This window comes from Bos indicus, chromosome 3 (genome assembly GCF_029378745.1).
Source record: "Bos indicus isolate NIAB-ARS_2022 breed Sahiwal x Tharparkar chromosome 3, NIAB-ARS_B.indTharparkar_mat_pri_1.0, whole genome shotgun sequence".
NCBI classification, from domain to species: Eukaryota; Metazoa; Chordata; class Mammalia; order Artiodactyla; family Bovidae; genus Bos; species Bos indicus.
This window is the reverse complement of record NC_091762.1, coordinates 50,227,077-50,239,077: the sequence shown is the minus strand read 5'-3', so window position 1 is coordinate 50,239,077 and position 12,001 is coordinate 50,227,077. Positions and strand designations below refer to the sequence as shown.

Here is a 12,001-nt window from a genome sequence, read left to right as displayed (position 1 = left end):
CTAGACACGAGGAGGCAAGGGTGGCCCCAGACCTTTCTCTCTTAATCTGGGAACTGGAAAAACCAGGTGAAGATGGTTAGAAAGTCTCCCAGGTTAAGGGAGACCTGGGACTGTGACTCCCATCAGGATAAGAACGGCGGTCGGCTGGCCACCACCAGTGCTTCTACTGCAAGATGGACTCGGTCAGAGATCTGCTCCCTGCCCTCCCCCATTCTCAGGTCACGAAGAACCTCTAAAACCCCAACTCTCAGAAAGGCTCTACATGATGCAACATAATTTATACAGAACCGCTACTTTTCTCCACACCGGAGACATATTATGTATACAAAGGGATGATAGGGAAGAAAGCTCAAAGTCAGGGGGCCAAACTGCATTCACCTTATCTACATCTCTCACCTCCCTCAATCATCTTCAGCCACCCTCCAGGCTCTAGGCACCAGCTGGCACCAGTTTACGAGGCCTCTGAGGCATGGATTGGTCAGAAGCGCTCGAGAGGGTGGCTAAGTTTGAGAAATGCTAGGATGCGACTGCACTGGCCCAAGACAACTGACTCATGGGTCCATTCAGACCTTGAGGCCCAAGGCCTCTGTGGAAGTGTTTTCAGAGCTTTAGTGCCCATGGAGATAAATGAAAATCCCTTATATTTGCTCATTAAGTCCCCAAGCCATATCTCCAAACCAAGGGCAAAATGAGAAAGAAAAAAAAAAAAACAATGTGATAAGGGACACAGAAATGTCATCTCTAAAGTTCTGACCAGATTCAGACAAGGTTGATAGCAAAACGTTAAGCTTCAGAAGACCTCAGTGAGTCCCAGAAAAGGGGACTCCTTGAGCTACTACCAGGAGCAGTCCTATCACCGCCAGGGAAAGTGGGGAGCCGGGCAGACAGAAGCACCAACACCACCAACACCTCTTCTTTTAGTCCCAATTTTTAATAGTATCTTGTATTTGCCTCTTGAAGTCTATACTTCTGATTGAGTTGATGTTCACTGCTCTTTTTAAAATTATTTATTTTTAATTGAAGGATAATTGCTTTATAATATTGTGTTGGTTTCTGCCACACATCAACATGAATCAGCCATAGCTATACATATGTTTCCTCCCTCTTGAGCCTCCCTCCCACCCCTCTATATTGTCACAGAGTCCCGGTTTGAGTTCCCTGAGTCATACAGCAAATTTCCACTGGCTATCTATTATATATACGGTAGCCAATACCTCTTCTGAGTCAACATGACAACTTGCAATGACCAATTCACGAATGAGATGCAATAGCTTAGAAAATATTAATATTAAAACGAATTCTTCCCAAAGTCTCTGCTTAGGTTTAGAATTCATCACTGGATTATCTTAAAGGCTGGGACTTTAGTAAAAGAGAAAAACTGAGCTGTGGAGTAGCGAGGAGGGAAGTGAGCACAGCCTGAATGAGCCAGCAGCAGGAGAGAGCCAGTTTCTGGGACATGGAACAGAGTGAGTTCTAAAGGGCTGCTGTGATTAACACACTGGAGAATTCTAGGACACACTCTTTTATGTTAGGGTCAAGTCAGATCAGAGCATGACAGTGCCCCTAATTCCCTGCAGTGCACAACCCGCACAAAAGCACACGCGATGCACCAGGAGGGACACAGACACACCACTCATAAAGTCCTGACCAGATTCGGACTCGCTGGCTGTTGGTTTAGGATTACACATTTGCTGCAGTCAAGCTGCAACTCAGGCACAGCCTCGGTAGGAGAGACGGGAAACACAATTCCCATCTCCATTCCAACAAACTCCATTATGACTGCCTCAAGTGACCACATGGTTCTACTAGAGTCTTCTCCTCCAGCAGAAGCTTTAAACCCTCCACCCTCCGGTCTAAAAGGAAGAAATGCCGAAACCCAGGGGCAGGCACAGTCACGGGCACACAGAAAAGCAAGAATAGGCTTAAACGCTCTGAAACCTGGAGACTGACCTTTGAAAAATAAAGACGAAGTATGGCTCCTAGGGGGCAAGAACTTTAAGTCCTAACTTGTGCCATGATTTCGATGAGAATTCTCTTTTCTGTAGTAGGTGCTGGACACAATTACAGTTCTCAAAAATAAAATAAAACCAAACAAACATACACACCTGAAAACTGGGTGTGTGTGGCAGAAGCAGGAAGTGAAAGGCATTTTAAAACTTGTTTAGCAGTATTGAGTATTCAGATACATTGAATGTCAGTCCACCGGAAAGTAAAAGAATTACACTGCTCACAGGTACCAACTAGCCACCGAACAAGAGGGTGGCTACTGAGGTGGAGGGGATGGCTCAGAAAGGCTCCCTAGTGGCTCAGTGGTGAAGAATCCACCTGCCAAGGCAGGAGACACAGGTTCGATCCCTGATCTGGGAAGATCCCACATGCTGCAGAGCAACTAAGCCCATGCGCCCCAACTTCTGACCTGTGCTCTGGAGCCCGGGAGTGGCAACTACTGAACCTGGTGCCCCAGAGCCGGTGTTTCACAACGAGAGAAGCCACCACAGTGAAAAGCCTGCACATCGCAACTACAGAGTAGCCCCGACTCACTGCAATTAGAGAAACGCCGGAGTGCCGCAATGAAGACCCAGCACAGCCAAAAATAAATGAGTAAAATAAAGTCTCATAGAGACCCTTCAGTCCTCCACTGAAGACAAACACAGGTTCACAGTTCCTTGTCTACCATTCCAAAATCCCCAAACTCTGAAAACTGAAAAATTTTAAATAACTCATTCGGCAGCACAACAAACCCTAGCTCATTTGGTGACAAAAACATAATGTGATTTACACAAAATCATCTGTAGTCTATTCATCTCACTTTGTGTGAATATCCTTAAACTGTTGTAGTAATGAGTTTCATTGACTCTAGCCCCCTTTAGAGGTTAGATATATGTACCATATTACCTTTCTAAAAAACTCCAAATTTTTAAAACACATCTGGTTCCCAGGGCTTCAGACAAGGGGGAAAGTTTATAAATATATAACAGGGTGACATAAGAGCCCTGCAAAGACTACTAAAGGCCCAAGAGAATCAAATTACGTCCTGGTGGTTTCAATCTAACCAGCTTCCTACACAAGCCAGAGGATGACATTGTGCTAGAAATGGGAAGCCTGTTACCACAGGGTCCCTACCACATGTGAAATCCCGGCTTCCTACCTTCACATATTCCAGAGTTGGGTCCAGGAGATGCTGATCCCTGAAAAGAGAAAATATAAGCATGAGAACAATTGGGAACAACTCCTTCTCACACTGGGTATCTAACATTATTACACCCTATTCATCCACATTATTAAGATGAGTCCACCTCCCAGACAATATCCACAGCCAGGAAGTTAGAAAAGACACGTGTTTTCCCGTAAAATTCAAGCCCCCAACATTAGACTATTTATGGCTAGTAATTCTAGAGTCACTAAAGCATAAAAATCAGCCTAAAAGTCTGAGGTGAAGAGCTGTGAGGAGTAACAGACACACCAATAAAGCAGGGCCCTGCAGCACTCTGGACCAGGCGGCTGTGCCACACCCACTTTGACAGAAAACAGGAGCTCAGGTGGGGAGCGCAGCCGCCCAAGGTCATCCAGCACCCAGCTAGGTGAGTTCTGAACCCAGCTCTGCTTCTAAATCCCCTGTGTCTTTTGCTGTCAAGCTGAGCAACTCATTCTAATCTTCTTTGGTACCCCAGTGTTTTTTCTCTCCCCATCTAACGTCTGCTCAGATCTATTATAATACTGTTAGGATTAACCAGACAAGTAAAGTAAACAGCAGCAGTGTCACTGAGGAGGCCGATTTATTACAGTGGAAGAGGATCTTAGGCAAAGGAAGGGAGAGGGCACGTGAGAGCTGATGCCTCCAATACTGGCAGAATTAGAGCAAGGTGCCCGCCATAACACAGGATGTGAAAAGACAGTGCCTTTAGAGACTTAAACTTCACAAAATCGACACGTTCCCCTGAAGAGATGGGATCACTTTTTAAACAGAGTGGCTCTGAAGCCAGTGGGGAGGTTGTCAGTATATCTACAGAAAGCACATGGCCCTCAGAGGCGGGGGATCCCCACCCACAGGCAGCCGCCTCCGGAAGAATGAGCTCAAGCCCAGACCCTCAGGGGCTTGGACCTTCCCTCTGTGGAGAGACCCCGGGGAGACAGTAGCACTTCTCTCCTGAACGGGGGCAGCAGACCCCTGCTGGGACACAAGGAGTGGCTCCCACAGCTCAGGGGCAGCCCGTCTTGTTGTAAAGTGGACCCCATCCTCAGAGCTGTTCCTGGACTGGTCTGTCCACTGAGGGTTGCACACAGAGGCAGGCTGGCTTTGCGGACGCTCCTCTAGGCTGTGTGAGCTCATGAGCTTCTGAAATGAGTGCTTTGTAAGGCCAAAGTATCTGAGAAGGGCTTAAGCTCAGAGTCCCTGGTGCACTTCCACCAAAGAGGGGTATAAATTAGTCTTTCAGAGCCTTAAAACCAAGCATACTCTTTGCCACTAAGCTTGTGTTTGTTCATCAGGCATCTTTTCCCAAAGCGGCCGAGTCTGTCTGCTGTGCTGGGTCACCAGCTCTCCTTCTGCAGTCTGGACATCAAGCTGATGTTTCCAGGCTTTGTGACCATGAGACCACATGGTGAGGGACTATAAACTTTGTCAGCAGGGCTTTGGCCAAGCTCCCTTTTAAGTTCTCAAACTCCTGGGTTTCTACTGAAGTAACATTTTAGGCTTATAGGCATCCAGTCTCGTGCTAATCATCCAGGCCAGTGGTCTGGCCCTGGGAGTGCAGAAAGATGTTACAGCCACTTGGATGCTGTTTCTCATCTTTTTCAAGTGTCTATTTTTAGGTATGTTCTAAAACGTCCATTATATACACTCGTACATGTGTGTCTTAATGCATGGATAACAGTGTAGGTGTGTGCTGTTTATAGCAATGATTTGGTCCTGGGAATCTCTGCACACTAAATAATTGAGGACTCTGAAAAATTTTGTTCATGTGGGTTATATCTACTGATTACTGATACTAGAAATTAAACCTGAGAAATTTTCAAGGTGTTTGTGAATTCACACTTTAAATGTAAATCCATTAAAATATTTACATAAATAACATTTTTATGGAAAACATGTTTTTATAGCAAAAATTTAGTGAGAGTAGTGACACTGTCATATTTTTGCAGATCTTTTTAACATCTGGTTTACTAGAGGACGGAGAAGGCAATGGCATCCCACTCCAGTACTCTTGCCTGGAAAATCCCACGGACGGAGGAGCCTGGTAGGCTGCAGTCTATGGGGTCGCTAAGAGTTGGGCACGACTGAAGCGACTTAGCAGCAGCAGCAGCAGCTTACTAGAAGATGGGTGAATTCTCGTATCTACTTCTGCATTCAAAAATGTTGTGATATGTTTTGGTTGAAACAAATGAAGAAAATCCACCCTCATGAAGTTATGTAATTGAAAAGGGAGGGATACTTTAATAGGTTTTTCATATAATTATGGATGTTCTACTTTAAGAATATACCAAACCTTGACAAGTAATAATTTCTTAAAGGTTAGCTGTGGACTCTGAGGCCATATCTCTTACTCTTTTCCATCTGTCCTGCACTTTGAATGGATCTTTTGTCCATGTCTGATTCTTTAAACACTACTCTGGAAAATATTGGTTCACTGAGTTATGCAGATCTGCCAAATTTTGACCCAATTCATTATAATGTAAAAAAAAAAATCACATTTGTTAATATCATCACTAATCTCGTTAGAAGTTACTGCCTATAGGAATTGTCAAGCTCATGGTGGAGGATTCCATGAGTCTTCTAAAATTTTAATTTTTCACTGGAATTTTTTCATTGGCAACTAACAAGGTCAAATATTTTCCCTGAGCTTCATTTCACTCATTTTGGAGGAAATAGCTTCCAAATACCAAGACCACATAGTCATGATCTGTAATTTTAACTTTTTTTAGGTGTTCAAAGGTCATTCTTTTAATAAATTCTTTTTAGAACTTTGCCCAGGATCTGCTCTTCTCACCAGATTTACCTGTAAAAATCCTTTTCCTTTTACCTTCGAAAGCTGAAATATTCCTCTCTCTCTTTTCCAGGATAGACCTGAAAACTGAGCTCCTTCTATCAGGACAGACCCCTCAAGCTCTATTGGGAAGGGGTGTGGTAACCAACACGGATCAGGCTGGGCGCTGTGTCTGGGTGGTTCCTGAAGCAGCCCCAGCTGCAGTCAGTAGGGTCCCCATTCAGAGGTGGGGTCACCTCCAGGCAGGGTAGCCCTTGTGAGACAGGCTAGGACCTGGGACCCTTTACTCCAAGTGTTTGTATCCAGATAAATTTCACCTGGAGCAACAGAATACAAAGAAACCATAAGGAACTAAAAATAACTGCATCCACCCCTGGTTGGGGCAGGTCCTGAATGGCACGTTACAAAAAGGCCAAAATTCAGCTGCCATTTCTGGGCTGCTGGGAGCAAAAGCAGCATACTGCGCATGCCCTCTGCACCCAACAGGACCAAGGGGCTTGGAAGATCATCTGCATCACCCTCTAGCCCAACCCACCAAGCTTTCCTTCCCCTCACCCCATTTACAGGACCAGCTCTCCCCCACCGGGGGCTGGCGAGCAAGGGTGCCTGTTACTTGTTTTCACTCCCTCCTGTGGCATCAGAAGAACCCTGCCTGAAATCCTTGGCTGACCTCTTATCAGTTTCTATTGGATTAAAGAGTCCAAGGACCCAGCTCGGTAACATACCTGCTCTCCCTACCACCCTGCTCTCCTGCCCAGTGGCCCCAGCACAGAGGAGCCTGGGGTGTTCTCCCAAACATCCCCCCAGGCTTGCATGGACTCCAGTGTTCCCATTTGATCCTCCACCACACACACTTCTCTTGGCAGAAGAGAAGGAAACAGGAGGTGCTGGTTAGGGATAAAAACTGGAGTCTCCTCCTGACCCCACCCTCAACTGAACCCTGCTGAGAGAGTTCTGTTCATTCTTTAAGCAGAACAGTGTGTGAGTGCTAAGTCGCTTCAGTCGTGTCCGACTCTTTGCGACCCTATGGACTGCAGACTGCCAGGCTCCTCTGTCCATGGGGATTCTCCAGGCAAGAATACTGGAGTGGGTTGCCATTTCCTTCTCCAAGGGATCTTCCCAACCCAGGGATCAAACCCATGTTTGCTGTGGTTCCTGCACTGCAGGCAGATTGCATTCTTCTGCTCACCCTTTTCAGAGAGGCAAGGGAGGGAAGACAAAGAGAGTACATTATAAATCCAAAAGCCTTAAAAATCATTGCCTTGAACCAAATTAACAGTATATTGGGTTGGCCAAAAGGTTCGTCAGGGTTTTCTGTACCATCTTACAGAAAAACTCAAGCAAACTTTTTAGCCAACCCAAATATTTTAATGTAGAAGTGCTGTGTCTCCTTTCTCAGCCAGCCTAACCCTAACTCTAATCCATCTAACCACAAAGAAGACATAAGCTAGAAACATAGCAGTTGGCCCTGTAGCCCCAGCCTCTAATTTGAAATAGAATATCCAATTATTCATATAAGACTGCACAGCAAACACTCCTTAAACCACATCTTTATACTCTCCAACAGAGTTCACTAGAAAACAAACAGAGAAACTTGGCAATATAAATGAAAAGCTTTTTTAATCTTTTTTTTTGCTTATGCCAGTTATGAATCCCCACCCATGTGAATCCATGCTGTTGTGTGCATCTCTACCCCTGAGAGTCTGGTGGGCACCATGGGCCCTCTGTCAGGCAGGCTGCCCTGCAGAGCACCATCCACAGACCGCAGGAAAGCAGCAGGATGAAACCAGACTCTGTTATTCTGTTCTTAAGTTTTAAATAACATCACTGTGCTTACTCTGGTTAAATCATTCTTTCCAGGGTCCCACTTTCTCAAGTTCATACTGAGGATGTCTCGCTGGGAGTCTCAGAAATGTTACACATATTTACTATTTTAGTTTGTTTCTCATCAGTAACCAGGTTAATAATTTCCTCTCTCTTAAAGGGACACTTGAGCTAGAAGTGTTTGCTATTTTGAGTTAAGAGGTTCTCCGCCTTGAATACACAAACAGAATTTCACTGACATAGATCTTTTCTGAGCAGTTCAAATGCAGATGGAGATGGAAGTGCCCTATGTCTATCTTAAATGAGAGAATGTTTTAAGGGAATGGATGTTAACTTATTTAAATATTACAGGCTAAATTAACGGCTAACAGTGATGTCACACAAATGTTCGTTTGGATATAATATAAAAAGGAAATGCCTGTGATAACATGATTGTTTCATACAATGGGGGGATGTGAGAAACTAGATCCAGCTATATCAGACTGGGGCTCCCCTTAGACTCCACGCACACTGGCGGTGGTTGAGTCACTCAGTCATGTCCGACTCTTTGCGACCCCATGGGCTGTAGTCCATCAGGCTCCTCTGTCCATGGGATTTTCCAGGCAAGAAGAATACTGGAGTGGGTTGCCATTCCCTTCTCCAGGGGAACTTCTAGACCTAGGGAATCGAACCTGGTTCTCCTGCACTGCAGGCGGATTCTTTACCAACTGAGCCACCAGAGCCCTCCATGCACACTAGTGATGTGCAGAATTTGCACTCTTCCTCTGGTGCGTCCATGCATGTTTACTGTAATGGTATTTATACAATGGTATCTCCCTCTACAAGGTGAGCAATCCAAGAGAAATGGGTTGCTCACTTCCCACTCAGTATCCCCCACAGTTCTTGTATTCATCCCAAAACATTAGCAAGCAACTACAGTAGGCCAGCCAACAGAAATACAAAGGAGCAAAGGCACAGGTGCTGCTTTTATAGAGAGGCTGCAGGCAAGTGGGAAAACGATCAACCAACTCAGCACAGTTCAAGTTAGAGTCAATGGGAGGGAAGCTCCATAGAGAGGCCTTGGAGCAACATCTGAGTTAAGGTTTGAGGGCTGGGTAGGGACTTGTCCCAGTGAAGAAGCTGTGGGGCAGGTGGTGATGAGAAATCCTCAGGCAAAGAGAGAGGCATGTGATAATACACTACATATGGGGGACCACAGCACTGAGGAGTTGACTTTCCGCTAGCCCTGGCCACCATCATCTCTCACCTGGACTCTGCAATACAAATCCCCAGTTCTGCTCCATCTCTACCACCTCCACACAGTAGCCAGCATGATCCTTACTCAGATCACTGCCCTGCTCAAAATCCTCTACTAGCTCCCATCTTGTCAGAACAAAACCTTGAGGTCCCACTGTGGCCTTTGAGGCCCTGGATGGCATGATCTCAGCCAGCTTTCCAACCTGCATTAGGCAGAATTTCAAAGATGCCCCTTTCTTGAGATTCCTGTCCCTTGAAGTTAATCAAACACTAATCCAGGTACTGCTGTGAAGGGATTTTGCAAATGTTAATAATGTCACAAGTCAGCTGACCTGGGGGATTTGACATGAGGGAGTCTGTTGCCAGCGTGATGTTATGAGAGGGTCTGTGACAAGACAGAACCCATAGGAGATGAGAGCTGCCCCTAGCAGATGTCCAGAGCCCACAGTCCTACAACCACAAGGAACTGGATTCTGCCAGCAACCTGAATGAGTGTGGAAGCAGACTCCCCACCCCAGAACCTCAGATGAGAATGCAGTCACTGACATCTTGAGTGAGACCCTGAGCTGAGAACCCAGCTGAGCCACATGGGACTTCTGCCCTACAGAATCTGTGGGGTAACAAATGAATGTTAGGTCACCAAGTCTGTGGTAACTTGTCACTCAGCAAAAGAACACTGACACGCTTGTTGCCTATTCCAAAGCCCTACTGACTTTTCTTTCTGTTGTGCAAACGCATCAAGTCAGCTGTGGCTTGGCATTCATTGCTCCTTTGCCTGGAATAGTTTCTCTATATATACTTGAAGGGGCTTCCCAGGTGACGCTAGTGGTAAAGAATCCACATACCAATGCAGGAGACCTAAGAGATGAGGGTTTGATCCCTGGGTGGGGAAGATACCCTGCAGAAGGACAGGGCAACCTACTCCAGTATTCTTGCCTGGAGAATCCCATGGACAGAGGAGCCTGCTGGGCTACATTCCATAGGGTCACAGAGTCAAATACAACTGAAGCAACTTAGCACGTGTATACTTGAAGGCTCACTCAGGCCCACGTTACCCAGATCTCTCTCAAACATCACCTCCTTAACCAGCCTACCTAAATGAACACCACCACCACACTCTGTCCCCGTATCTGGCTTCATTTTTCCCATATTATGTGATAATTTATGATATGTTTATTTGCTCATGGTCTGTCTATTCCCTTGAATATAATCCTGCAAGAGTGGAGCTTTCTCTGCTTTGTTCCCCTTGGTGTCCCCCCGGCTCTGCACATAGCAGTTGCCCAGAAACCACTTGCTGAATTAAGGAGTAAAAGAACTACTAAGGAAAGCAGGGGGTTGGGGGAGGTGGTAGGTCTGGTGAGGGGTTGGGAGATCAGGATGAAGAGGAGGCAGAGCCAGACTATCAGGGGCTTGGATGCCAAGTAAACACATTTACACTTTATCTTGAAAGCAGTGGGATTTGTTGAAGGCTCTCATGCTGGAGAATAACCAGAGATTTGTGTTTTAGAAAAATCTCCATGCAGCAGTATGGAAAACAGATTAGTTGGGTCCGAATGGAGCCAGGAAGACTAAAGGGAGGATACTATGGGGTCTGGGTAAGAGATGAGTAGGCCTGGGTCAGAGTGACAGTGTGAGGGAGACTTTTAGAAGGCGGAATAGATAGACCTTGGTAAATGGCAGGATGTAGCGGGTGAAAGGAAAGGCAGAGGTAAGGACACTCACTGAACTCTTTCTAAGGGAACCAGGCAGATGGTGCCTAGCACTTGGTAGGGACTCAATACATTTGCTAAGAATGAATTAGCAAACACCGTGCAGGTGGCGCAGTGGTAAAGATTCTGCCTGCCAATGCGGGAGACGAAAAAGACGTGGGTTCTACGCTTGGGTCAGGAAGATCCCCTGGAGGAGGAAAAGGCAACCCACACCAGTATTCTTGGCATGTACAGAGGTGACTGGGGGGCTACAGTCCATGGGGCTGCAAAGAGTCAGACATGACTGAGCACACACGTATGCCTGCCTCAAGCACTATACTGTGCTGACTACCAGGATCTGAATTAGTAAGCCTTTATCCCTTCAGCACCCATTTTCCATGGTTAGTAGTGCACACATGACTGCTGCCATTTAGCTACTGAATATCCCAAATAAGCTCTTCTTCCTTCTCAACAGATACTTATTTTCTGGGGTCTTTCACATCCTTCAAACTATGAACACAGAAATCCTTCTCTTAGAGTATAATAAAATATAATATTTAAGTAATCCCTTCGTACCAGCAAAAGTAGTTAACTCATGAAAACCAAGGAACAATAAAACAAAGGAGCTGTGCAGAAGCTAGATAAGAGAGCCCAATTTTACATAACGCTTTGGTCTCCTCCATCACCCCGCCTCAGCTGCCACTGCTCGTTTATGTCTTTTCTGCAGGACTGTAAGCTCTGTCAAGTCAGAGGCTACTTCTGTCTTGCTCATTAATGTATACTAATCACGTACCAAAGTATTTGTCACATAGTAGCCAATTAATAAATAAACAAGGGCAAGGACAAATGAACATATAATGCACAATTAACCACCATATATACAAATAAAGACTCAGAAAAATAGAAAGTTCCACCCTGGGACCTTCATTTGCTTAACCTGGCAGACCAGGTAGTCTCAAATCTAAATGATAATCAAATTACAAATGTATTTTCAAATATATTGTTGAAGTCACAAGAAAGGGAAAGTCTCAGGAAACACAGACATATATATAAAACAGATACAAAAAGAGAGCAAATTCAGAACACAAAATGTGAACAACAACAAAAAGATAAGGAGGGAAGCAGGGAGGCTAAGCCCTGGGTCCGCAAGACCGAGCAACTCACTCTGAAGTGAGTTCCCTGCATAATGCTAGAACAGTCAGACCAGGACTACACCGCCCACCACAGAAGAAATGTGCTAAATACAACACAAGACAAAAACATGCTCTA

At 45.5% G+C, this 12,001-nt stretch overlaps 1 protein-coding gene across 2 annotated transcripts in view; it reads right to left on the bottom strand.

The window, feature by feature from the left end:
* Nucleotides 1–12,001, bottom strand: part of BCAR3 (BCAR3 adaptor protein, NSP family member) — a 153,637-nt gene that overhangs the window by 88,473 nt on the left and 53,163 nt on the right. For both annotated transcript variants that reach the window (XM_070786078.1, XM_070786077.1), the window contains exon 3: nucleotides 3,149–3,188. In XM_070786078.1, the coding sequence (XP_070642179.1) occupies nucleotides 3,149–3,188 (40 nt within the window). The remainder of the gene's footprint in view (nucleotides 1–3,148; nucleotides 3,189–12,001) is intronic.